This window comes from Athene cunicularia (genome assembly GCF_003259725.1).
Source record: "Athene cunicularia isolate RWA chromosome 3 unlocalized genomic scaffold, athCun1 chr3_part1, whole genome shotgun sequence".
NCBI classification, from domain to species: Eukaryota; Metazoa; Chordata; class Aves; order Strigiformes; family Strigidae; genus Athene; species Athene cunicularia.
The window spans coordinates 107,663,635-107,677,068 of record NW_020799097.1 but is presented as its reverse complement, the minus strand read 5'-3'; the positions used below and the strand labels follow the sequence as shown (position 1 = coordinate 107,677,068).

At 45.2% G+C, this 13,434-nt stretch overlaps 1 protein-coding gene across 1 annotated transcript in view; it reads left to right on the top strand.

Annotated features, from left to right (window-relative positions):
- Positions 1-7,738, top strand: part of TOGARAM2 (TOG array regulator of axonemal microtubules 2) — a 29,593-nt gene extending 21,855 nt beyond the window's left edge. The window contains exons 17-19 of the mRNA XM_026844654.1: positions 378-594; positions 5,234-5,320; positions 7,335-7,738. Coding sequence (XP_026700455.1) covers positions 378-594; positions 5,234-5,320; positions 7,335-7,579 — 549 coding nt within the window. The 3' untranslated portion in view covers positions 7,580-7,738. The remainder of the gene's footprint in view (positions 1-377; positions 595-5,233; positions 5,321-7,334) is intronic.
- The last annotated feature ends 5,696 nt before the right edge of the window (positions 7,739-13,434 follow it).

Genomic DNA, 13,434 nt, shown 5'->3' with positions numbered 1-13,434 from the left:
CACAGTTTTGGCAAAATCAAAAGTAACTATCCTCAGTACTTGAGACACTTCTATGGAAAACTGGGCATCACAAACACCTGGTTTCATGCCTCTATAGCAAAGAAACTATTTTGCCTTGTTAAAATGGGATTAATTTAGTGATTTATAGGTAAGGAGTTACACCATATGAACTAGCCGGTCCCCACCCAAACCTTTTAATAAAAGATGACAATCTTTTCAACCAGCATGAGGTTTTGCAACCACTATAGGAAAGCAGTGAAATGGTGCTAGCAAGCGCTGACCTGACAGAAAGGATTACATTCACCTTTTACATTGCTGGGTACTTGTTTCTACATCCTTTCTCGGAACAAAAACTTTGTCATTTGTTTTCTTAACAGATTTTTGATGTTTTTGTCCTGAGACTTCTGGATTGCAACAAGAAAGTGAACCAGCAGGCGCTGGAGGTGCTGGCGTTGATAATACCCATGCTCACAGATGCCTTACACCCAGTGCTACTCTCTGTGGTATCGGCTGTCATTGACAACCTGAACTCAAAGCACTCGGGGATTTATGCTGCAGCTGTGAAAGCACTGGAAGCAGCCATGGCTCACCTAGGTAAGGCTGACCTCTGACATTGGCGCTCTCTCCTCAACTGCAGCTTTTTCCATCTTGGAGTTAAGTGAACACTGAGTCTCTTGGTAGCTGTTGTCATCTGTGGAAGCATCCAGCTACTGCAAGGTGATGATGAAGTTCTGCCTGCATTCTTTCTATCCCAACCTGTTGTATGATGTTGTGATGTGCAGCTGAATGGACGCTGCTTATCCCCTGGACCGTATGTCTGATTGTTAATTCAGTAGAGAGGACATGATAGGGATTATTCTAAGCTCCTGCCAGAAGAGCATGAGGAAAGTGATTCACACCTGTCCTGCTTATTTTTCTTCCTTCCTCCTGGGAAACTGCATGCATTTGTTTTTTTTAGCAGAAATTGGATTTCTAAGATGTGCTTTCTATTAAGTTTATCTCCACTAAAACAAGAGGAAAGGAACGTGCTTTTTCCTCGAAACGCACAGTGGGAAGGCTGGTGGAGGCTCTTTGCTCTCTTTGCTGGACTTTGTTCCACACTGTGGCAGTGGCAGCTCTCCTGAGCTGATGCGTCTGGCTGTTGCTGACCTCAATATGAAAAGCTTTGAACTCAGTTACTAATTTTGCGGTTTTAGGTAGTAGTTTATCCATGTAAAGCCCAAATGAAAATGTCCTTTTGAGTTCAAAGACTGAGACCTTGAATTCAGTAAAACGCTGTGTTATGAAAGATCACAGCAGAGATCAGATGAAGGAGGAAATGCTTGTTCCATAGTCCGGCTGGAGGTCTCCACGCGTGTGGGGTTAGAGATGCCTTGGCTTCCTTCCTCCAGAATGTAAGAAGCCCATTGTCGTCCCCTTTTCAGGATGCTTGAGCATGGGGCCGCACATATGCCTGTTGATATAAAATATGTACCTGCAGTAGGGACAGGCTGAGGTCCCGATCTGCCCTGTGTCCTGAACTGTGTCTTCTGCTGCCTACCAGGGCCATGCCGAAGCTCTTGGGGATCGTCAGGATTGCTTTGGCTGTGAGCACCCACCCTGCAGAGTGCACCGTACCCTGCAGAGTGCACCTCCAGCCCATCCCATATCGCAGTCTAAATGCCGTGTGTTTGCGCGCTGTGGACTGGTAAATACAGTGGCATGTTCCTTCATGGGTAGTGCTGCAGAAGTCTACGTTGGTGGTGTCTTCATAGTTCATCAAAACAGTTTTTAACAGCCACTTTTTGGTCAGTGTATGTGGAATGATTCCCTTGTGACCTGCTCTAGCAACTGATGGTACCCATGTGGGGAGTATGTATTTCTTAGAAGCTCTCCTGAAGTTAGCTCCCTGCTTTCCCTCACCTGCCACAGATTTCAATTTGCCTCCAGTAACCTAAAAATAAGGGAGTCAGAAAATCAGAAGTGAAAGAAGCGCAGTAGACTAAAATGGAATTCTACTAATGTTTTTTTCTCTCCCATCAGTTTTATGGTTGATATTGATGACTGACAACAGTGAGTACAGAAGGGTCTGATAGGACTGGCTGCAGCCAGGGGACACAGTTGAAAACTGGACCCAAGTGTGTAGCAAGTGGTGTTCTCTGTGACTCTTAGGTTATTCTTATGCACTTTATTTGAGGCACCTGGATCCCCTGGAGAATCCAGCTGCAAGGATGTAGTGGAGAGGTGTTGACATTCCCTGATTTTGCACACATTTCCATTGTGTAGGGAGACTCGGACTGCTCTGTGTAGCTTGCTGGAGGTGTTTACGTCTGCCCACTGAAACCTCAGTGAAGTGTTGAAGGTTTGCTGAGATGAATCCAGGCCTGAATTTCCCTTTGGATCTTCTGGGGTGGATTCAGCAGCACACTGGCAATGCTTGTGTTACCACTGCCATCGCTGCAGCTGTGACCAGAAGTTTGTGGTCCCTGGGGCTCTTCATCTGCTGTTCCCTCCAGCTCTGACTTCTGTTGAAATGTGAGATGAGAGCTGCTGTGTGCATACTTATGCATGCAAAGGATTGGGGTTTGGAAAGATGAATGCCATCAATCGAAGTGTTCACCGGGAGTTTTTTTGACACCGATTAAAATCTAGTAAAGAAAAGCAGGTTCCACATAAAGCATTTGGGTTCTATGGTTGACGATAGGTTTGCGAATCAGGTTTGCGTGTCATTTAGGCCGTATTTCAAAGGACCTGGCTTCCTGCCAACTGGAACTGGCGAGCTGGGTAACCAGAAACTGTGCTTGTGCAGTCCTTACGCGCCAGTTCCCAGACAGGCTTGGCTGTGTGCCAGCGTTTCCCCAGAGTCCCAGGGCGTAGAGCCTTCGGCTCTGTGCTGCTCCTCTGCTTTGGTGCAGTAGGAGCTGCACAATAAATCCCGGAGTACAACTTTGCTAGAATTCAGGGACGAAGGGGTTTTTGGAGGTTGTTTGGCCCCAGTTTGAGTTCCCAAATGGGATGCTTTGCTGTTGGTGTGAAGGGACACTGACCCATCAGAGCTTCTGCAGAACTGCTTTCTGGAAGGCTTTACCTGGTCCCCTCTCTTTTCCACCTTTCTTCTTTGTCTCCCTTTCATAAAAGGGAACTGATGATTTGCCAGGTTCATCCCTTTAGAGCAAACAGGTATAAATCCAGCTGGAAATGATGGCTTGTTCCACGTGTTGTTCTGCATGGAGCAAGACTGCTATAGCCAAGAACTATCCAGCCAAGGTCTGCTGTAAATTCCCTTGCCACGCAGATTTATGTCAGCTGTGAAAATGCAGCACTGGGTGAATATGCCTGAAAAGTTTAGTGTTAAGAGGCAGGTCTTAAAGGGGACTGAACAACTTCCTCCACATCAGCTGCTTTGCGAACTCAGTGAATTTGCAGACCCGCTGCCTTTCTGTGTCCCAGGTGTAGGTTTGTTCCCAATCCCGAAACGGGGAGAAGGGTGTGAGATCTGTACTGCTTTTGGCCCTTACCCATTTGTTGTGGTGCCTGCTAGAAGGTTGGGGAAAGGTTGCAGGATCCTGCTAACAGAGGTTGTGGCAAACAGATCCCTTCAGGGTTTTGTAGGGAGCTTTCTGTGCTCCCCTTCTCATCAATTCTGAGAGAGCACTGCAAGTTTTCCTTGCTGGCAGATGTCAGAAGAGGAGCAAGGCACGTCTGTCTCGCATCACACTGACTTTACCCAGAGACAGGTTCAGGCAAATAAAAGGCTTTTATTGCAATGGCTGGGCTGCCTGTCCTGTAGCCAACAGGTTTAGCTAATACGTAGCGCAGAGAATGAAAGCTGAGTTCATAAGAATTGAACTGCCTGCTGCCTTGTTTTCTCCAACAGCTAAAAGCTGCTCTGTCTTTAGGTCTCTCAAGGCAGCCAAAGTAATGGTTGGGTAAATTTGTTATTGACTCGAGCTCTACTGTTTCAGAATGCATGGGGCATTTGAAACCCTTAAACTGAGAGGGCAGTAGTGCCTATACGCTTAGATTCCTAAAAACCAAGCAAACAAACAGTTCCCCCTCACCCACCCGCCCCAAACCCAAGTGTTCCCCTGAAAATCTGCGTAGATACTGATATTAGTGATGAATTAACATCCTGTGCTCCTTCAAGATCTCCAGATGTCAGGGTGTTTTTTTCAAAGCAGCAGCTGTAAGGCAACTTTCTGGGGAGGAGCAGCAAGTATGAAACTGTGTCTGCCAATACTGCAAGTGTGTGAAGCAAAAAGTGACGTGATTAAAAAGGTGAATGAGAAGAGGGTAATTACCACAGCAGAAGCTTAATTAGGATAGTGGAATCCATTCTTTACTGCACACTTGCAAGAAGATCATTAGGGACTTCCTTTTTATATATCATGCAAAAAGGACCATTTAATAGCACAGTGCTACTTAAAAGCACTCTGGGATTTGTCTCTGTAGTGGTTCTCAAAGAAGTAGGTTGCTTGCTTTATCGGTGCCGCTCCTGGTGCCAGTGCGAGGTGTCAGAGCGCATCCACAAGCGTTCTGCCTCCGAGAAGAGCTTTGCTTGGCTTATCAAAGCAGTAAGACCGGAGGCTTGCAGACCCATCCGGGCAGCAGTTTATAAATTAAAAGAAGACCCCAAGTCAACAACAGGCAGCGCAGGAACAACTAAAATACCTATGATACACAAGTACTGGAAAACCAGTTTGTTTTCCAGTCTCTCTGCCAAGATCTGATTTGAGAGAGGTTCCAAGAGCCCCCGAGAGTGGATGGTGTTGGCAATAAGCAGAAATGCTCGGCTGTAAGAGTAGCTTGGGACTCTTGTCCATAGATGCCAACAGGTAACTTAAATCTTTACCACCAGCTTATCTTTAAAGTGTGAATGGATGGGTGGACTTCTGAGCCTTCTCACCCTTTTCCTTAGAGGAGGGAGGAGCTCACTTCTGCAAAGCTCTGGGACACAAAACCTTTTCACTGCTTACATGTGATTTAAATTTGGAGGGCCCTGATGGGAAATGTTTAACATAGCTGATTGTACAGCGGTCAACTTTGTATCTACAAATGTGAAATGAAAGCTTTTCTTTTTGAACGTAAAATCCCCCCAAGTAAGCTGGACGGAGAGAAGAAGAAAAGGACTCAGGAAAGGGTTGGAATTTGCTTTATTTTACAAAATGCAGTTCCCTCTGCCCTTCCCCCTCCCCCTTTCTTTTTTTTCCTATAACCTCAGCAGCGTGAGCAGAAAGAAGTGTTTCTCTTTCAGATCACAGATTGCTGCTGCAAGCTTTTGCCAACCGAGTGCGTTTCCTCAGCGGCCAAGCTCTGCTGGATGTCACAGAACATCTCTCAGGTATTGCCTGCTTCAGCTCATCTCAACTTGTAAATGAAGAAGCCTTCAGAGGGAATATTTAGAGGGACAGCTTCAGAACAGACAGTGCAGTAGCTCACCAAACACCGGCAGGTTCTGAGCTCGTCTCTCCTGTGAGATACACGTAATAGGTATATTTGGCAGGGGTTTGCCTGGCTGCTGCAGAGGTGTGCAGCATGTGAGATGAGGACGCGAGCTCTCACTGGGGCATCTCAGGACCTGCCTCCAGGAAAAAAGAGGGGCTAAAAATACCCTGTCTGGCTCCTCTCTTTGAAGGACAGTACAGTAAATGTCGTGGACCTGGAAGAGGTCCCTTTTCTAAGGTGAACAACCTCAGAGAAAACTGTGGTAACTGTTACTTCTGACAATCAGTTTGGTTTGTCATCATGGGATTCTCATTTTCCTGTCGGAAAGTTCTGAGGCTGAATTCTGCAGAGCCTGGGGCTCACAACGTAGGGGAAAACTCAACACACACGTTACAGGCAAGGATTTTGTGCAAGGCAGAACTTGGGGACTGAGGGGCAGAAGCCCAGCCCCTTCAGCCCCACCCACTGAGGCTCCCTGCCTGTGCTGCAGGTACGACATTGGTCCCAAGCATTTCAGGGTGTGCAGACAATCTATTTCTAGATCAGTGGTGCCCAACACACTACAAAGGCAGCTGATCATTGATTTAGAATAGTAGCTTGCTATGTCAGCAATAGCCAAGGAATGGAAAAAATTATAATCTCAATATATACTAGAAAAGACTGTTTACACCCTTCCTTCAGTTAGGGCTAAATCCACTGCCAATTAGGCCAGCATCTTTTAATCCAAGCTTTAATACACTTTGCTTCTTCATGAGGAATCTCAAAAGGGCAGGCTTAGCCATAGCGAGTGTAAAAGGGCCCTTAAAGATAATTTGCATAAAGTAAACCTCCATAAACATAGAATTAGTTTTACAGTTATTTAATCTTTTTTCAGATAAAGCACTTGAACATAAATTGGGACTACTTTAGAGGGACCAGGCATTCTCTCTTTGATTTACTGTAAACAGACAGCTCTTTCTCTTCTGAAGCTCCATAGTGACCTCTGAGTTTAATAGCATTTAAACTCAAATTAACTCCCATTTTAAAATAGGTACCATAACCCTTTTCCTTCCGACCAGCATTGTGTTGAGGTACCTTCAGGAGCCATTTAAATGTTGATGATTTATGCTAGATTAACAGCATTCAGAAATTTAAGGTCCTTCCCCTACAGAACAGTAAGTGGTTACTTTATGACAGAATCACATTAACATTTCCACTGAAAAGAAAATAAGAACTCTGTCTCCAGACCATTTCAGATTTTGATCTCTCAGCAAAATCTGCCATGCAAGGAGCCTACTGGGAGTAAACTTTGGTTTATATTCCATAGAGTTCAGTTCAGAAAATGAGCTGAGAGCAGACCTCTGAGAGAATGAGAGGGAATGCTTGTTTTTTGTGAAATTTCAGCTCCCTGCATAAGATATTTTTTCTCCCTCTGTATCCCTATTTCTGGGAACATTGTGAGGATAAATGTCCAAATGCCATGGCAGTGGAGTCTGGGTAATTATCTAAGACATCCTGAAGTTTGAAACAGCTGTTCATTAGAAGCCACCAAGTATGAAGAGAAAAATCCTCCGATTAGAGCCTTCTGCCAAAGACATCAGTTAGCCACTGATGTTTCTACCCAAACTGTCTAGTGGCACACATTCTTTTGTGGGCTGGAGTTTTGAAGTGTGTTATAATACAGCCGTTTGCTGTGTGCCACCGAGCAAAGGGAAGTGCCAGATTAGACTGTTGGCATTTTTCAACAAAGGTCGCCAAAAAATAATCATCCTTGTTGTTAGAAATCTGTCAATTACCTCTCTAAGATGCATTTCAGAATCTTCAGCAGCTGGCTTAGACAGCTTCTGAATGGAAATAACCAGCGATTGGACGTTTTTGTCATTTGGAATGCAGAAGTGGATAGTGAAATGCTTCTCTCTCTCCCCCGGCAGCGCTCGTGGTATCTCTTTATCCCTGGAAACCCCAAGCCGTCAAGCACTACGCCCTGCCCGTACTCTGGTTCTTCCTGGGAAACAAGGCCCCGCCTGTCCGAAGCAGGAATGTCAGGGCTGTGGCTGCCAAGCTTGCAAAGACCCTCTACCAAGTGATGGGCTTGAGCCTGAAGGACCATGCTGCCACCCAGCCTCAGCACGTGGTGAAGAACCTCTCGGACATTTTGGGCCTGAAGGTCGGGTGAAGACTTGGTGTGCTCCAGGGAGCCGACAGAGAGATGCTGAGTGGAACAGGTGGAGGCAAAGGTGGACGTGGTGGTGGCGGCACTGGTTTTACTCAGTGTCTTTGAAGAACGAGATTAACCGTACAGAGTTTATAGTTACAGTTGTACATAGCATATTTTGATGTAAGCTTTTAAAAAATAAATGAAGTATTTTTCAAAAGGTTTCTGTCTTGAGCTCATGTTCCCTAAGAATCTTGCATCGATACCAGAAAAATGAAAACCTGTGTGTAAATGCAATTTGTAACTGTAGAAAGGAAAATACTTATATACCTACTTAGAAAGTAAGAGATGCACATATATATATATATATCTATATATCTATCTCCCCTTATGAAGTAAGAGATGGGCTTTGGAAGCCCTGGGGCTATAGGATTAGATGGCTTGATTTGAGAAGCAGAGAAGGAGAGACCAGGCCCTGCTAGCCCAGAGGATATGTGGTGGGGTTATCGGAGGATGTGCTGCTCACTGTGTGTGCCAGTGTATGCCACGGGTGCCAAGCTACCAGGTGGCCTCTTTACAAGTCTCTGGTAGCTGCTGGTGCAATGAGAGACACCGAGATGTGCCGATCAAGCTCACGACAGCAGAAATCTCCCCATTCTTCCCATTTCAGGGGATGCTTGTTGTCCGTAGTCCCCCTGCGCTCCCTCGTGCAATGGACTGATGTGGTGAGGTGGCCAGTGCCATTGGACTGTCTGCCAGCACCCTGGGGCGCCCCTGGGGAGGTGCAGGAGAGGGGCTCGGGTAGGGGGCTGTGCCACCTTGCAGAGAGTGCTGGGTGACACACGGGGTGCTGGGCAGTGAGTGGGCTGAGGGTGTCCTACAGAAGCTGGGGAGAGGTAAGCTGTGGGCAGGCATCATTTTTAAAAGGCTGTACATTTTCTAAATATCTTTTTTTTTCCATCTTTTGAGAAGGGAAGGCTTTGCCTTGTATGCAGACCAGTAAAGCACTTCTGAACCTGAGATTCAGGAACCTGAGGAAGGGAAGTGCCAGTCCTTCACCATAAAAGGTTTGGAAGCACAAGGGGAGAAATGATGAGAGAAGAGAGGAAGGGCTGAAAGCAACAGAGGCTGGTGCATCTGTATAATCAGATATGGAAACAGAGCAGCCTGATCTATGTTCATATCATCCTCAATCTACTGGCAGAGTTTTTGAACGAAAGAAAAATGGAAGCTTTGGGGAGAAGAAAAAATAGGAAAACAATGGCATGGAACACATGGGGCCCATGGAGGGTTAAAAGAGCCTTGACAGGTTCTTGACAAGTACAAGGACCTTACATGAAGCTGGGAGGCCAAAAAATACTTCAGGGAGATCTGCCCATCCCACGGGTCTTACATTTATTTGCTGCAGAGTTTGGTATGTCTAAAGCTATACAGGACTCACAACTTGCCAGATACAGTTGTTGCGTTGGATCACCTCTTAAGGAATCTCTTTTTCTTTTTAATACAGTACTAAGGCAGCGAAATTATTCAGTAGACTATTCTAAAAGGTTTTTTGCTGCTGTTTTTTGTTTTTAACTCCCAACTCCAGAACTCATGTCTATGAAGTCTTGGCATGTGATCTAGGCCAGGGACATAGCTTTGAAGCACTGGTATCTCTGGAGATCCTGCAGAGCCTGGTGGAAGCCACAGTCCTTGCAGATCTGCTGGAGTATTTTGGAGTTTAGCATCTTGAGAAATCTTTCTAACATCTTGCCAGAAACAGGAACAGCCTGGTGGGATGCAGTAGCATTGTTTTGCAGGCATGACAGGGTTCCAGAGACTATATGTTTGCACCATAATGCTAAGGGTGAGCTGCTGTAGAATGTTGGAGGGTGCCTGAATTGAAAGAGTAGGTCTTGAACTATGTCACTTCATTAAGCACCTGCACTTTGCTTGAGATCTGTATTATCAGGCAAATAACTTTTCTTGTTAAGCGGTTCGTATCTCTAGAGGACCTCCTGTGTTTGCTTTCTCTACCTCCAAAGTTGTTCTTGCTGTTTCCCTCCTCTGCAGATCCCTCCCTCTGAAGCCCTGTAAATGCTGCTCTGCACAGTCTGCTTTTGCTGGGCTGAAAAAAGCTCTTTGGTTTTAATTTGTGCTTGGGCCCTTGGGAATGTGGGGGGAAGCTTCTACACTTGGGAGAAAAAAACACTTGCGCACATCATATGACATCTCCCAGAACCTGTTTTTATGTGCTCAGTTGTAGCACTTGCAAAGTAGGTTTGAAAAGTAACCCATGTAACTGGTTCCTTAACTCTCTCTTAGCCTTAAGTGGTGCTTTCATGCATAGTGTTCCCCACAGTCGATGAGAACAAAGCATTGCCTGCTGATACTTATTTTTCTGTCTAGGTGTTTTACTCTTTTTGACTCTCCAGATGAGACAGTTTCCCTGTGAGAGGGGCACGGGCACTCCTACCACAGCAAGATCAAATTTAGCTGATGGTGTGACTGCAGTGAAAAGCAGAGGGGTTAATTGGGAGGAGTTAATTCAGCTCAGGTGAGCTGCCACATGTTTGAACAGGGGCACATCTCAAGTTATTAAGAAGCTACCAAGATTATTTTGGTAACAAAAGGCAAAGCAGTTTTGGACCTTCTTCCAGCACTGGTAAGAATTTAAATATTTAGTTTTTTGAACTTATTTTTGTTATAACTTCATTACAGAAGTCTGTTTCACCAGAGAGGAGACTGCAAGCTGCACTTGCAGAGTAATTTTAATTCATTTAATTATTGCATTTAATGTGCAATTTAGCTGCTCACCCACAGAAGTTAGTATAGCAAAAGGAATGTATGCCAGTCTTGTACATTGGCTTACTCTTACCCTACATCCTGCCAGAGCCCCAAGACAGACCCTGGCTCTCACAAATGGTTCCTCCTGCTTGCTGAAGGTAAGAGTTGCTGTCATCAAGGGAAGGTGGGGGATAAAAGGTGGCATGGCTTCTATCGTAAAGGAGTGAAGAAAGCTTATGCACCCCCACAGGGTAGGAAGAGGGTGGTCTTGTGCCATCATCCTGTTCAAGGGGGCATTAGAGCTCTGAAGTGCCATGAGCAGAGAGACTGGTGCTATGTAGTCTGCAAAATTCATCATCCAGTCAGTAAAAATTCATTATCCAGTCTGTAAAATTAATCATTTCTTCAAATGAACATTTTCTTCTCACCAAGAGTCAAAGCACATGCCTGGTGTCACAGCTCGTCTGCTCTTTAGAGTGCTTGTGCCACTCTCCATGTGAAAATGTAACAGCAAACCCCGTGCAGGAATGTGAATGCATGAACTTGAGAGTGCCAAGAAGACTTTGGGGATGAGCACTGTATGGAAAAATGAATGGCAAATAGGGAGGGAGGACAAGGAAGGAAGCACGAACATGAAGTCTGGTGTGGCAACTGAAGGTTCCTGTTGTAAATATGCTGCCTCATGGTGTTGTGAGATGTGGAGAGTTACAGAACACCTGAAGGGAGCTGCTTTTGCAGAGATGCAGCAGGGTCATGGAGTATGATAGGGTGATTCTGGTAGAATTTGCTCTTAAGGTTAAAGGTGGACTTGGGAATCAGCTGCTGAAGTCTCTCTCTCAAGCAGTGGGAGGGGGGCTGCTTTGAGGTGGCTATTTTAATCCTTGATAAATAGTGATGATGGGAATAAAAGTGGTTGCATTGATACCAAATCTCTGACAGCTGACATGGAATCCTGATACTGCCTTTGATATGGGCAGAGGTGAGAAGACTACTCTAGCTAAAATTAGAGTTGACCTGAACCTTTAAGCCTCCACTCTGCCTTGGTATCTTTAGCTGAAAAAAACCCAGTAAGCCTGCTTGGCCAACAAACTGCCCCTGTGTATCCTTAAAAGCCCCCCCGATAGTTTTCAAATGCAGTTGGCAGTGGTAAAGGAGCTTGTAAAGCCTGTCTCTGCTAATAGCTGTGCCCTGAATAAATGAAGGCTGTGCTACTTTCACCGCCGTTTCGGGTGTTTCACCTCCTCTGCATTTGAGAGCAGAACATAAAAACTCTGTCCCCTTTGGAGACCGCGGTGAAGGCTGCCGGATGCGCAGGTCTGTCACTACCTGCTGCTGGGTCCTGGAAAGGACGTGTGTGCCCATCGGCCAGCACTGCAGTTAAGCCCAAGCTCTCAGGCACAGCCTGGAGTTTCATGTCCCTTGTGATTCGACTACTGCTGCTCCAGCTTCCTCTACAGACTCATGCACATCTATACACAAACGTCTATGCACAGAGACGCTTCCTCTACACAGTAGTCCTCCTCTGTGTATACTGTCAGTATATAAAATATATTAGGCTGTAAAACTGCTCACTGTTGACACATTTCTGTCAGTGCAAATAGTAGTACGTGTTATTTCGAGTAATGAAAATGGCTGTACTAATAGAATGACTTTCGTGTGGATACGATTGTGCCAGTACTAGGATTTCTATTGCTTTGACTGCTGTATTATTCTGCAGTTTTTTATTTTCAGTATCGCCCAGTGCAAACAAAACATGCTCCTGTTTCCCCAGGGAACAGCCGTCCTCTGGCTAAATCAGCCTGATGGCTCTGGTGGGTGCCCTTGGAGGCTGGGCCCCTGCAGCTGTGGGCTCCTGCTACCCAGTCTGGCAGCTGCTGCTGTTCCATTCTCCAGTGATCCTGCAATTAATACTCCATTTGAAGATCATGGTAACAGCATGCACCAATTCTGGTCCTGTCCTGGGCTGATGGTAGTTCACATTTTACACCTGTAGGAAGCTGCATTTTTTTTTTCCCCCAACCTTACAGATTGCTCTTGTTCCAGTAAATGTTGGCCTAAAATCTTCCTCAGTGCAATTCCAATAAGGAATCAATCTGTCCCACCATACCCTTTCCTCACTGGCCCTTTCCTCCTCTTTGTCTTTTGCTATGGTTTCTTTGTGTCATCTGCTGCTGCTATTGATTATTTGGTATTACAGTGGTGCCATTTGTTTACATGTTTGGGGGAAAATGTACTCAAAAGGTCCTGTATAGAATAAAGTTTTCTAACTAGATATATTCTGTGCTCACAATAGACCTGAACAAAGAAAACGGCGCAAATCCCAAAGCTTTGCACATTTGTAGTCTCAGTCATTTCTGGCGTATAGCTGTCTTCAATCACATTTTTTTGTGTAAGAAGAGGAAATGTATTTCACTGGGAAAAGATGCACTGCTTTTGAAAAGACATACATACATATATATATATATATATATACACCCAGGACAGCAGTCAAGTGGTGTTGTTTGTAACTTGTTTGCAGAAGGACAAGTTGACCGTGAGACCAATAACAGGTGAGAAGGATTTTTCTAATCTATTTATATGCCAGCCTGGGTGCCATTCAGCCCAGAGAAATGTCGTAATTTATTGCCGTGGGTCAGCGCTTGCCAGCGTAATGAATTCCTGTGTAGCTGGAACAAGCACTTCTGGGTTCAGCTTCGACTCTTGGTGGACTGCATGATCGTTGACAACGCTGCCTTTTAAGAAATTATTTAACAGTTTCATTTCATAATAATTTGAATCTTTTAAGCTTACATTTTAATTTGTGTCTGCCATTATTCCTCTGCCTTAGGGAAAAACACTTCACAGCCCAGTGCAAACTGTAACATTTTGACAGCAAATTCTGCATGGTTGCCAGTTTCTGATGTCACAAAAGAAAATGCACGTGTGATGTGTTAATTAGGTTTTCTGAAGGAAAAAATCTATTTTATGTGGTTATGTGTGTGTTTGCTTAGCTACGGATCTAATCCTGCCCTAGTAAAGCCCAGGCAGGGTAGCATGTTGCAAGGAAGAACAGTCTTACAGGATTGCCATCGCCAGCACAGTGAATGTGTCCTTTTGGGTTTTCCTTGGAG